The sequence below is a fragment of the Struthio camelus genome, chromosome 8 (assembly GCF_040807025.1).
Source record: "Struthio camelus isolate bStrCam1 chromosome 8, bStrCam1.hap1, whole genome shotgun sequence".
NCBI classification, from domain to species: Eukaryota; Metazoa; Chordata; class Aves; order Struthioniformes; family Struthionidae; genus Struthio; species Struthio camelus.
Window position 1 is genome coordinate 6,381,269 of NC_090949.1, and position 13,600 is coordinate 6,394,868.

At 45.3% G+C, this 13,600-nt stretch overlaps 1 protein-coding gene across 14 annotated transcripts in view; it reads left to right on the forward strand.

Annotated features, from left to right (window-relative positions):
- Nucleotides 1–13,600, forward strand: part of SOAT1 (sterol O-acyltransferase 1) — a 30,778-nt gene continuing 17,178 nt past the window's right edge. Inside the window, exons 1-3 of one of the 14 annotated variants that reach the window (XM_009672727.2) lie at nucleotides 1–207; nucleotides 4,287–4,420; nucleotides 12,747–12,805. In XM_009672727.2, the coding sequence (XP_009671022.2) occupies nucleotides 4,297–4,420; nucleotides 12,747–12,805 (183 nt within the window). In that variant the 5' untranslated portion in view covers nucleotides 1–207; nucleotides 4,287–4,296. Of the gene's footprint in view, nucleotides 508–952; nucleotides 1,082–1,118; nucleotides 1,435–1,454; nucleotides 1,703–2,856; nucleotides 3,394–3,507; nucleotides 3,860–3,986; nucleotides 4,007–4,286; nucleotides 4,441–9,339; nucleotides 9,394–9,418; nucleotides 9,567–10,639; nucleotides 10,733–12,746; nucleotides 12,806–13,600 lie in introns of those variants that run through there. The other 13 variants (XM_068951799.1, XM_068951795.1, XM_068951805.1 and 10 more) reach the window with 13 other exon arrangements.

Here is a 13,600-nt window from a genome sequence, read left to right on the forward strand (position 1 = left end):
TCACAGTCTCGTCACGAGCCTGCGTCTTCCTAGCGAAGGACAGAAACCGGAGTGCAAATCTGAGCTTTTCACCCAGTTTTTCGACACTGTAGATGAGAGGCTGGGTCTGGAAGGAGACCTCTCCGGTGCGGGCTCCCACCTGAGTGGCGAGCGACGGCTTTGCTCTTTGGCACGAAACATTTCCTTGCGGAGCTCAGGGTCTCTGGGGTAAAACTTTTGGCTGTGATTATTTATGCCGTGGCAGAGGGTAGGGTAGCAGGCTGCTACTCAAACTGGCAGGTGCTCCAATTCTACTTCCCTTTAGAAATATTCGTCCTCGCCTCTGTAAAGCCGTTTCATGACAGGGGACACAGGCTTGTACGAAAAACCCCGGAAGCCGGGCTGAGCGACTTGCGGAGCGACTGCTGCGCTCCTTCTGAAGGACAAGGTCAGCTGGAGCTGCAGGCTCCCCTACGCCTTCCACCCTTGACCCTGTGTCCTCCCGGATCCTTGAAATAAGCTTTCCAGGTGCCATGGGTTTTTTTTTTTTTCGGGGCAGGGGTGGGGGGGAGCGGTCCGTATGCTGTGGTTTTAGCAGTCGGTATGCGGTGGCTGCCTGAACCAGACCTCTGCGTGGGGCAGCCGCGACCACCCCCCTCCCCATCTCGAGGGGTTATGTACACCCCTCCCTCATCTTTAAGCCCGGCCCCAGGAGGACTGGGATGAGGCGGGCGGCAGGAGCAGGCGCTCGGCGGCCCGCTCCCGCCGCCGCCGCCGCCACCGGCCGTTACGAGGCGCTGAGAGAAAAGCCGAGGCGTGGGGGAGGGGAGAGGCGGGAAACTGCGGCGGGGCGCAGCGCGGCGGGGGGAAGGGGGAGGGGGAGGGAGGGAAGGAGGGGGCGGTGCGCGCCCACGTGCGCTTCACGTGCCGCCCCCGCGCCGAGCGTCCCGGCCCCTCCCCCCGGGAACGCCTCCCAGCCAATAGGGGGCGGCGGCGCTCCCCCCTCCCCCTGCGCGGTGACGTGAGCGGGCCGAGGGAAGAGGGCCTGCGGCGCGCGGAGGCGGGAAGCCGTTGCGGGGCGCGGAGAGCTGGCGGCCTCGAGGTGACGCTCGCGCGGCTGCGGGGGGGGGGGTCGCCGCCGCCGCCGCCTCAGCCCCCGGCCTGGCCGCGCGGCGGCGGCGGGCTCGCTCCGTCCTGCCCCGCCGCTGCCGTTAGGCCCGGTTCGCCGCGCCCCCCCCCCCCCACCTCCGGCCGGGAGGGAGCGGGGCGGCTTGTGGCGAGCAGCGCGGCGAAACGTTTCCGCTCTCGTTGGCAGAGCGGTTGCGGAGGCGGGAGCTGCCTCCCCGCTCTGCCCTGTGCGCGGCCGCGTTCGTTAAGCGGCTGCCCGTTGTTAACGGGGGAGGCTTCGGGCTCGCTCTCCTGCCGAGTGACTGGCGTGTCGCGGCCGGCCGTGAGGTGGACTGAACTTTGTTTTGGGGCCTCTCTAGCGCGTCTGCTGCGGCGGCGCCCGGTCTGTTAGCTGAAACCGTGTCCGCAGGCAAAAGGAGAACCTGCGGGATGCTGAAGGGTGTTTGGTGTAAGGCTGTTATTTAGAATAAGCTGTGCTGGAGGTAGAAGATGTGCCCTGGCTGTGGTGCCAAACCTTTTGAAATGCGAAGGTGTGCTTCCTGTAAGGTGTTGCTTTTCTCCTGAGGCATACTTTCAGCTACCGGTGTTTTGAAAGGCAAGAGGGAGAAACGCGGTTTATTGGTGCCTCTTATGAGTGTTATAATGCGGTCGGAATCGGTGAGCTTCTGCTGGGAAGGTTGATAATGGGGTATGTTTGTGAACCAAGATATCCTGGAGCGGGCTGAAAGGAGTGACTGTTCCCAAGTTGCAGGGAAAGGTTTCCTCCTGGTGAACGCGTCAGTCTTATCCTGACACTCTATTGTGATTGATTTGGCTCTAGCAGAGATCAAAGGGAAGATCTGATGTCCTCCTTAGAGACTGATGTGCTGAGAGATGCTTAGTTATTGTAATGTTATACCTTTTTTCAGATGGAAACAGAAGGAAAATGTTCATGTTGTCTTAGATTCCCCAATGCGATTCTTGCTTCTTTGCCAAAAGAGGCTTTATTCTGATCAGTCAGCCCATCTGAATTGGTTTATTTTGTTACACTTTTTACATGAAGTTCAGTTACTGTAGCAACTCTTTAGCTTAATCACTTTAACTCTTTCCCATGCGTTGTTTTTTCTTCTCCCATGCTGGATCTCTTTACTTCTAATTCCTATCTCTTAGCCGTTCGGTCAGATACTGCAACTGCTCCCACAGCTGCACTGGGGAGGGAGGAATATTTCCGTCACCTCTTGAATAGAGTGGAGAGTGTGATGAGAAAAGAAACAAACTTGATCCTGTGTTGTGAAATGGGTGTCTTTTTAAGGAGGGGTGTGGCTCACAAGAACAACTTATTTACCTTCAATCAGGAGACATTGGAGAGGTTCTCTAGTGGCCCGGATACACCCTGTTATTTAATCAGAGTGACCCGATTCTTATCGAATGAGAAGATTTTGGCCATCTTACACGAGTAAGAGCAGAAGGCTTGAAATGTCTGCCTGTCCAGGGTCTCCTTACAGTTGTAAGCCCCTGGTGGGCAAAATGATTCTTTACAGTAACGTAATGTGGTAGTGCCCATGCTTGGAACTGTGTGGGAAAGGTAGGAGGTGGAAAGTGTGATGTCTTTATGATGGTGACTGTGTCACACTTAAAGCTAAGAGGGTTATTGCAGAGGGTGATAGCAATAGCTACTGACAAAGCTAGTGGAAGCAGATTATGTCCTCTGAACTAGCTCTCTGTGCTACTGAGCCTATTTGCTATAGGAAGTTTTTACCATATTCTTGTCTAGTTCTTTTATGTTCCCAAATATTTGGATGAATGCGTTCTGCTTTATGAAGACTGATAGTGTGAGCTATCAACTGTTTTACAAAGTCAGCTGGAAAGTTTGTCATTTTTATGGTCTTTGTTTAATAGCTTCTAGACCTGGCTGTGACTTTGTTTCTTGCAACATGCTGCCTATCCAAGCCCTGTCTTACAATGTTGGTGATTGAGTTAGTGATTTACTGATTGGTGTTGCAAAACTTTTTTTTGTATTTTGTAATGCTCAAAAGGAGACTGGGAGGTAGCTCTGCTAGAGGGATAAACACAGAAAGCTGAGGCCGTGACAGCATGTAATCATAAGGGTCCTGTTTGCCTTTTGCAGAAGTGGTGGTCCCAGTATTTTGAATAAATCGAACATTAAATAATTGTATTCTGCCTACTCTACTCTGCCTACAGGTCCATGAGTTTTCCTTGCCCATCTCTAGTGGCTCGTCTGTGCTAAGCACATATATTCTGTTCTCTAACAGCGAAGCAAGTGCCTGTTTAAGAGTTTGCACCAAGGTGTGAAAAATGCATCATAAAGGAGAGGCATTAGTTTGTAAATTTAACTACATGTATGCCTGTGTGGTTTTCTGAAAGTCCAGTTCTGATAATTGTCCTTGGTTCCAGCTACAGCTCTGAGAGTCTCTTGAGCTGTCTTCAGTGGGGAGTATGCTGGAATGTCACCTTGTGACCAAATAAACATCTGAATGCCCTTCTTCCCTCTCTACTCCCCCTTAAACAAGGATTTTCTGTGTTTTCAGCCTAACTGTGATAGTTCAAGTGTTCACTGCTGAAAGTTCTGTCCTCGGCTGTGACCTTTGCCATTGAGTCTAGTGTATTTCAAACCCAATTCTCTCTTCCTGTTTTTTCCCCTGGTTTGCAATACAACCGTTGTCTGGCCAGAGCACAAGGATCTGTTGAGGAAGCTGCTCTTCTAGTAAAACTGAAGGCTTAACAGGAAAGGGCTTGTCTTGGACAAAATCTTGTGGGTGATTCTGCAAAGCAAACATGCCTGATCTCTTGGGAGACAAATTTTGCTGTCCGACTGACTATCGGAAAGCATTTGCAAGGGCTTTGGGGCCTTTAAGATTCAACGACGTGTTAGGAGTATCTTTAAATACTTATTTAGAAGGTTTGAGGGGGAGAGGGAGAGAGAAGGGGAAGTGTTTGTGGTAGTGATAGGGGAACTTGCTTGGTTACTTTACTCCTTCAGGGCTCGTAGTAGGGGGAAAAAGCACAGTAAATGGCTGATGCGAGTGTGTGTTTATTTTTCCCCTGCCCTTGCTTTGCCTTTGTAATGGAAAGAAGAAAATCTAACTTTAGCGTGAAGAAGGCTGTGTAGATCTATTCTTACTCAGTGTAAAGAATAAATGAGTTTCTTCATTAATAGCTTCCTATCCTTTTCTGTTCAGCTGGAAAACAATGGCAGGTGAAGACTGTGTAAGAAAACGCCAGACTGGCTCCACTGCGACCTACAGGACCTCTGAGAACGAAGAAACGCAGAGGAGGTCTGAGGGCGAGAGGTCGTTCCAAAACTCAAGCAACGGTGAGATTCTTTCTTTCAGGGTTAGTTCTCTCTCTGACACATGGTTTCTTCTAAGGTGCCCTTCCCAGCTCATGGCCCTTGCCCCTTCACTCTTTCATTTCAGTTTTTTCCCCAAGGTGGAGCTCCCTGTGTACCCACTGCATGTCTTCAGCAGATTCAGGTTGACTGGAGTGCTGCTCTGCAGAACTCTGCCTCAGGGGCTATGGACTGCAGTGTTTGCAGGGATCTGGGGTGAAATGGTTAATTATCACAGCAGAAATATCTGTGATGAGGAAGAAAGGTTCTAAAGCTATAAATGGTGTAAATGCATCTTGACAACAGTTTTGTTTGGAATCCTGGTGTATTTAAACACTCTTGAGGACTTCTTACTTCCACACAGGCTTCATGTATGCGCCTTCCTGAAGGCTTTGAACAAAATGGTCTTTAATGTGTAAGACCAAGCTGGTGTGTGCATGATGACAGACTGATGGAGGTAGGCTGCCCCAAAGAATAGTCCTTGGTGCCCGTGGGGCTGTCACAAACTGTCTACCGTGCCTTATGTTACTGCCCAAATAACTCCTACCTGGTTTTGACCTTGGCTGCCAGATGAGGTGTAATACAACAGCAAACAATTGAATTTGTATTAACCTAATATTTTGGCCACATCAGAGGTAACATGGCTTTAGTTGTTTTTGTGGGATAGTTGCTGCCATATGTTTCCCGTCCCTTGATTTGCAGGGAAATTGTATGGGAGTTCAGGCTTTGCCTGGGGACTCCATGGACACTGATAGTCTCCGACTGGTGAGTTATGCTGTGCCTTTAGGAGGAGGCATATTTCTTCTTACAAAAAATATATCGGAGGGAAAACTGATGCACAAACCACTTCAAGGTTTCAGTGATGCCAGTGTTTTATTCCAGTTGAACAGGACTGTTCCATTAATGCTGTTTTTAGAAACTTGCAGGGAGTTAGTGGCTATTGGAAAAGGAATTGTTACAGGATTAGAAGCAGGCTTCTACTTTATCTATGGAAACACCTGAATTTGCACATAGACTTGAGTTCTTGCTGGCTTGTGGATGAAGAATAGATATAGCTGTAATGATTGCCACTTGATAGGTGGGTGTGTCCATTTCTATAAGCTTTTTCATTTTTAAACCCTGTGGAATGTGACAGTGTCACTGCAGGTGACATAGTGTGGGTTCAGAGCAAGTAAGCGTTCTAGGGCAGATCTCTTGAATGTGTGCTGAGCTTTCATCCATAGGCATATGCCTGCTGGGTTTCACTGTAATGTTAGGGCTCTTGATGCTTATTTTGCATAGCTGAGTTGTACACGTATGTTAGAGCCGTAATCCTGCAGTTAGATCTGTGTAGGCAGACCCCTGCATTTTTGTGAAATGCTAGCAAGTTACCACGTCCCTCTTCTTGATTCCCTCTTTCTCAGACTTACGTTGGCAGAAAGACTTGCAGCGTTGTAAGCAGGCTGGCCCTAGGGTTGGAGCTAAAACGTTTGTCCCAATACTTATTTTTGGGTAGTCATTCTAGCCTGACACGTGACATCTGAGCCTGTCTGGGGCTAAGTGCAAAGCAGTAGGCTTTAATATAGTCCAAACTGCAGTAAAGGACAGCAAGAAAAGCTGAGATGCATGCTGTTTAGTTGAGACTTGGAGGCTCTGCTTTTTGAGGCCGCTGCCAGTTCAGCGGAAGTGTCACAAAGACACAAGAGTGTTATCAGTTTCTGCAGACGCTTCACTCGGCCCGGCAATGGGAGCAGTATAAGTGCCACAGCAGGTAGGAGACAGGAGTCAGTCTCTGATGCCTGACCCCATCATAGGAACATGAGGAAGATGTAACCCTTTGGCCAGAAATTCCTCTATTTGGTAGGGTTAGATCAGCACCTCTGACACAAATTGTAAAGGTTTCAAAAGTTGAAGAAAGTGTTCATGTGACCTGAACATGTGGCCTCCTAATGTGGTACAGTATGTTTACAGAGCTTACACCATTAGTAGGGAGGGATTTTTGTGAAAGGACATCTCACCTGGAAAAATTTCTCAGGAGAATGGTTTCTTTTGTCCTAGCTATTCACTTATGAATAGCTATTCCTCAGGCCTTAGTCTTGATATATACAAAAGCAGCTTGAGGCTAACGGTCTGGTGTGTCTGGCAACATCCTGATTACACTGTGGCATCTTAATACTGGATGCTGTGCAGAATTTTAAACAAGATGCATATTTATTGCAGTCAAGGGATTCCAGCCAGGCTAGAGACTGTAATGACCATAACTTGTATGCAAGTGGCGTCTTTGTGGCAACTCTTCCCGCACAAAAGCTAAACCACTAATGTGACTTCCCACTCTTGATCTTCCCTGATTAATGCACAGAATCTACCTTTAAACTTGAGCTTGTCAGGGGCCAAGTGATTCGCTTCCAGAAACGTGTGAACTCCTTACAGAGACCTCTAGGCCAATTATTCCTTTTCTGTTAAAACTGAAATGCGTTGACTGACCTGAACTTGTTTGGAAGCATAATTTGGAAGCATAGTTTGAATCCATATTTTGGCTTTAGAGGAGCAATGTTCCTGGTTCTTCCATTTGTATAGCACGTGTGGTATGGGTGTTTTCTGTTGTTTTTTGTTTTTCTTGCTCCCTCAGTATTACTGGAAACAGTTTCATTGCTTGCTTAGTTCTAAGACTGAACAGTTTGTATTCAGGTCCTTCCCCACTTATAGTAACATGGAAATGTTCATAGCTTTGAGATTGCCAGAAGGATTCTGCTGTCCTTTGATGTGATTATCTTGTAATGATTCAGCCTGTAATTTTGCTTCAACAAAGTAGCTGAACTTTAGTCTCATTACCTCTTCTGCCCCCACCCCCCACCCCAATTGAGTCAGCTCAATATCATATTTAAATAACTAATTTGGTACTGGCCTAGAGTCAACAAGTGATCTAGGCAGCAATAATCCCCTGTTGAGAGGCAGCCATCCTTAGTAAGAGTAGTCCTCTGTGTTTTCAGTTGAAAATTAATCTAAAACTGCTCCACATAATGAGATGTTGGTAATAGTGCGTTATTGGAGGAAGAAAAGTCTTACCTGGAATGGCTTCAGTAGAAACTGTCTGGAAAGATCTTAAAAAGGTTAGAGAAGACAGAGCTCTTCCACATGCATCTGAGAGCCTCTAGGATGCTGAGATGAGACCACTCAAAATAGTAAACTGATGATTGTAGAGTCTGCCCTTCTTGCCTGAGAAATCAGAAAAGGATTGCAAGTCTGGTGACTGGTCTGCAAACAAGCTTTGTGGCATATCTTTGCTTGCTAAAGTAAGTCTGTTCAGTAAAGCTGGTCTTGAAAGGGGGTTGTAATCCTCTAAGGAAAAGGTTGCTATTGACCATTCTCAGCGTGAAAGTTCACGAAGCTGCGTGAATGGTGTGTGCCTACTGATGGGTGTAAGAGGAAGGAGCTCTGAAGCAGGGATCAATTCAGAAAACTTCTCTAATGTTTGCTGTCTGACCTACAGGAATAAGTGTGAGTTGTACAAGCTGCTTGTTACAGAATAATGAATTTGGGATTAAGCTGTTTGAATTGAGTTTCTTGGAAGTATTTCAGAGAGATGGATCAACCATAGAGCTGTCACTTCTAAGATTAAGTGGATTCTGGTAATTCTAGACTCTCTTGATTTGCAACCCATGGGTTTGGTGAAGGCTGAGTTGTTCGTGGTTTGTTTTTTTCTCCTGTTTTTTTGTTTAAAACTGAGGGTATGCTGGCTCTTTACAAATTGGAGCATGCTGATGTTTCCTTCTGCGAGGGAAGAGGCTGTTTGGGTCCTGTGTTTCTGCAGGCTTGACTCCTGAACTGAATTCTCGCCAGACTGCAATGCGGTGACATAGATCGTCATGGCCTTTGTGTTCTTTAAGCAGATCGGCTGAGCTATGGAGTCAATCCAGTCATAACTTGACTCCATCTCCTGAGTGGCCAAATAAAGTAGCAAACCTCAGAATAAGGCTTAGTAGTGTTAAATTATTATGTGTTGCATTGCAGTGGATGTGGAAAGCTTCCTTCTTTACAATAGACTTCCACTGGAGTGGCTTTAACATAGCTGTCCTTCAGATGACGTCCTCAATGGTTAGAGGAGCCTTGGAATCCAGGTATCAAACAGTAACAGGAACTCCTTCTGTCTGTATTGTTTTAACCTCTTTAGTGGTAAGTTGCCCAATCAAGAAAGGTTAAGGATAGTATTTTTAAATCCTTCTAGGGCAGGGCAATACCAGATACAGAAGAATCAGTTTGTAGCTAGGACTTGGTTTCAGGATCTTATTGTAAAACTTGCTAATGTTAGGGAAAAATCCTTCTGAACTGTGAGTAATTCTGTCAGGCACAATCTTGTCTGGTGTGATTGGTTGCCCAATCCACCTGGGAAATAGCTTTCAAGTACATGTGGCAATAAGGTGTAGTTTGTTCTTCATGTGCCTCTCTTAGCCTTTCTGCAGAGAGGCATTTTGTCACAAATGCTCTGCAGTGACTTGAACAGCAGCAGTCTCCCTGGATTGTTCTAACTGCTTGATAACAAACGTACTCCCACAACGCTGTAATAGTTGGACGGTGAGTGCTGAACTGCAGGCAGCTCCTGTGGCTGCTGAAGTCATACCAAGCTGAAACCATGATACTGCATAAAAGCTATGGCTTTATTCAAATGACTTATTCCCATTTGTGCCTTTGGCTGTACTTTCAGACTTAGTGGTTAAGCAAAATTTTTGACTGCTTCCTAGCACAGCTCATTTTGAAGAGCTTATTCAGTAGAGCACTGGATAGAATCTTGTGGAAACTTTTTGCTGGATCCCAAGCTGCAGCGCTAACAGATCATATGAACGGGGTGGTTCTGTGGTCGTTCCAACGTCACTTGTCCGTAGCGTGTATAAGAATAGATTGAAAAAGGGGAAATGACTCTTTGAAGAAGGTTGTGTATAAAAAAAATCTTGTGTGGAGCTACACTTCTCAAACTTTTAACAGTAAGAATCTTGCTCAATTTTCAGGTGATCTTTGTTTAGCCTGGTTTCCTAGGGCAACAGAGCTTACTTGTAAATTGCACATTTGTTCTTCTGACTTTTGAGCCTGCTTTGAATTTGAGGGGGGGTGCAGAGGTGTCAAAGATCTTGCAAGAATTGGTTCCTACAAGCCACAGGTAAGCGGTCAGCTAGATAAAGTTCTTATCAGTTCCCCCTCCTGATGGGAAGGGAGCGCAATTCCCTTTAAACTGAAACTTCTCTCTGTGCAGCAGAGCTCTTTCAAAGCAAATCCTGCTTCAGCCTCCTGTTGCCTCCTGCCTGCTGCTATTTCATAATAATGTTCGAAGGAGGTTTTTCTTAACGAGTTTTAAATTATTTCCTATTGTCTTAAGACATATCCCACATTACTTTAAACGCTAAGATGGGCTTGCTTGTCCTGTGCAACCTGGAGTCCAATTTTTGTAATGATGCTGCAATTCTTAAGTGATACAGAAGGAGCCAGTTTTCCTTTTCAATGTCAAAGGAAAATGAAGGTTCAGATTTCTCATTAGCGAGCGATTCCTTTTAGACTTAAATTCATGTGATTCTCTTCTCTAATATTCTTTGAGGCTGTAAGTGGTTGCTTGCACAACAGAAGATGAATGATTCAGAAAGTGGATGAATTACAGCTTCTGTTTGCTGTCTGGTGACTTGACATCAGTTTATTGGGCAGTGCTAGGCAGCAGAACTACTTATTTGGGATGGTCCTTTCCTTTTTCAGGAGACTTTTCCCCCTGGATGGGAAGCAACTGAGCTTACAAGTTGTTTTACTTGGCTTATTACACGAGATGTGTATACTAAAGATGTTCAGATCTTGATTTAAAGCCTTTTTAAACCTTGGTATGTTTCTAGCCTGTGTAGTGTGTGCACAGCATTAGTGTGTGGGTGGGTGGAGTGACAGAAGGAAGGCTGTGTATGATTTACCAATTGCAGCATGAGCATGTCGGACTTACCCAAAGTATATCTTTAATGATTGTGCAGGAAAGGAGGTATCTGTAAAACTTATGTCCATCTTTTAAGACCTTGTGAGTCAAAAAATGTTTTATTTCCAAACTAGATACCCTTCCTGGGTAGTTGTAGTAACTAAGACTTCTAATGCAAGTTATGGCAGGAAATATATGGTTAAAACTGTCGCTGTTTATCTGTAGCTTGGCTTACAAAGGAAGTAGCACAATACCCAAAGTCTCATGTGTCCTGTCCTCTTTGGCAGTGTTGGACAGCTTCAAGCAAACTTGATAGGCTCTTGAAGATTGGCAGCTGGGTAGAAGAGAAAGATGCAAGTTCCTACCCTTTTGCAGGAAAGGTTAGGTGTGCTCTGAATTCAACAGCGCTGTTTGTTTTGCTGGTTAGCAGATAAGCATGTAAAGGTTCTTGCTGCAGTAGTAATGAGGGGATGTTAACATAATTTTGAAGTGGGGGAGTAGAACGGTTGATACATACAGGGACCCAGTTCTGCTAATGGAAAACCTTGGGTGTTTTGTTTTTTTTTTTGGGGGGGGGGGGGGGGGGAGGGTGGAGGGATCCTCATTTAATTCCAGCAAAGTGCACAAGCTGAATGGAAGCTCTAATGGCTCTCTAATGGCTGCTTACACTCTTTTGAATCACTTTCCACGAACTGCTTCCATTCAGCAAGTATAACAATGTGATAAGCTTAAATGCTGAGGTAATTTTTTGTTGTCGAGGTGAAAGATGCTTAGCAACCAGAAATTCTACTTGATCTTTGCATGTCGCCAAAAAAAATCATGGTGTTTGTAATGCAGCAATAAACATGAGAATTACTAGGTTGCTAAGGAATAGGTTGTTGCTCCTGGTCCGTTCTTCAGGCTAGAGCTTGAGCTTGTGTAGCAGTTTTTATAGACAAAAATGATGTTACGGCTTGCTTGATATGGAGCAGGGGGAGGTCAGACTAACGCTGTCAGAGTCCTGGGTTTTGTGATGATTGAGCATAGCTTGATTAAAGCTAGTGTTTCCTGTTTCACTGAACTCTTCCAATATTGGAATCGGAGTCATTGCTGGAGCAGGTCTATCTATACCTTTACAACTGGCAGCTTATACAGCCACTCTTAGACTAGTGTGCATCACAGAAACACTTGTACTTGGAGTAACACTGTACAGTTTGCTTAGCCTGTGCACATACAGCCTTGTTGTTCCTGCCCTGCTTGTGTTATGAACGGTGATGCTATCATGAATCTTTGTTTCCTGGTCACACAGGAGCACAACAGTGGCACCTCTTTCTAAACTGCAGATCTGGTAACTTGGGCTTTACTGAAATGTTATTACGGAAATTCAGCTTGTGACCTCTTTTCTAAACATGGCAATGTTATCTTAGAAACTGAATATGGAAGTTGCAATACTAACCATGTGTTACTATATAAGGTACTGTGTTAGCGATAATTGCTGTTAAGTAACTTTTTCTGTGTTTTCCTTCACCAATAACAAGAATTAAAACACCAGCTGGTTTATGAGCAGTGTGCAACCACTGCAGACAAACCGAGTCTTAAAGCACTACTTGTCTGAAACGGCAGTTTGATTTGTGTATGTTGTTCCTCTTGACATAATACAAGCATGTCAACTGTGTATAGTTTTCTATGCAGAAGACAGGTGGATTTCAAGGTTCTAAATATCAGTCAAAGATATTGGTAATGACAAAAGTCAGATGATGTTCATGACATAATCAGACCTGATTCTGTTTGCTTAAGTGATAAAGCATATTGAGAAGTACAGTCGGACCAAAGTCTAGTACTTCTGGAGGGTGAAAGGGGTGAGAGTAGGCAGGTTTCATTACAGGCTAATATTCTAACTCGCTGTTGTGCCTGTCTTCAGAGCTGGTAACTTACCCTATTTGTACAGATAGTCATGACTTGACCACCTTATCTATCGGCAATGCCGAGACCTCCAGACAAGCTAATCTCATGTCTAGTTCACTGTGTGTAAGATAAAGGCCTGATAAAAGATCAGCACGCTTGCATATGACCTTCTGGGGGTTGTTCTAGTTGCTGTTTCAAGGCTGAACATGTTTAGAGACCTTGAAGATTTGCAGAGTTGCTGATGGAAAACACAGCTTTAGAAGTCCAACGTGTTATCAGCTGTTCCCTGCCTTACAATGCTGTGATCCTAAATGGTTGTCTAAAATATTTGCTTATAGTTTATGAACTTCCTGCAGCTTAGTTGTGAACTTATTGGAAGCTTATTAGAGGTCAGAAGCCCTTAGGAAAAAAATCAGTGGCTGAGTTACCGCATGCTACTTTTTGTGTTTTCAGTCATGCAGGTCATATTACCGAAAATGCAACTGTTAAATATTTGCTTTTCCTCCTTAGGCCGGGTTGATGTCGACCATGTGATAACAAGGAAAATGCAGCTAATAGCAGAAGCTGAGGTAAATATACTCTAATGGATGTTGGTGGAGAGAAGTGGGATAATTGGCCCTGGATGTCTTTCGAAGAGTCACTGGTCCTGGAACGCAAACTGTCCTTTTCAGGGACAGCTTGAGAGCGGCGATGTTTATACTGCCTGTTCTTTATCCCCTCCTTCCTACCTTTTCTCACTTTGCATAAAAGAAGTAGCATTATCAAAATGCAGTTCTGTCTTACTTGACCCCAAAAGGGTGAACTCCAAAGATAAGAATGAACTTTGAGGCCTGTAATGAAATTGAACTTCCCTCACTACTGACTTCAGGCAATGTGATTGTCAGCTGAGCCTGCTCCCTTTGACAGGTTGCATATTTAAAGTCTAAAGTGCTCTGTGTCTGCCAGCCACAGAATAAAAGGTAGCATGTAGCCTGTATCCCAAAGCTTCTGTTCCGCTAGCTATGGAGCAAAACCTTCCTGAGCTTTGGTCCCACTATCTTTGTCAGTGAGCAACACCCGTGTTTTCCCTCTTCAAGGAAAAGAGCGCTAAGTATTTCTAATGTATTTTGAGTCTGAGTGCCCTTGTCCTAGCTGAGATGAGTAGGTGTTTTGTGTGCCTTTCCAAACTGTTCTGAGAAAGATGGCTCATGCCCAAATTACATGAAGTTGGCTAACAATGAACTGCACCCTCCATGCTGTCTTTCTTAGCACACATGTTCTTCAGGGCAAATTGTCCTGCACTCTTGCTTCACTTTGCTGCAGAGATTTCAATGGCAAAGATGAAGTCATCTAATTTTCCCGGTCTTGTATGCAAGTTAGCAAAT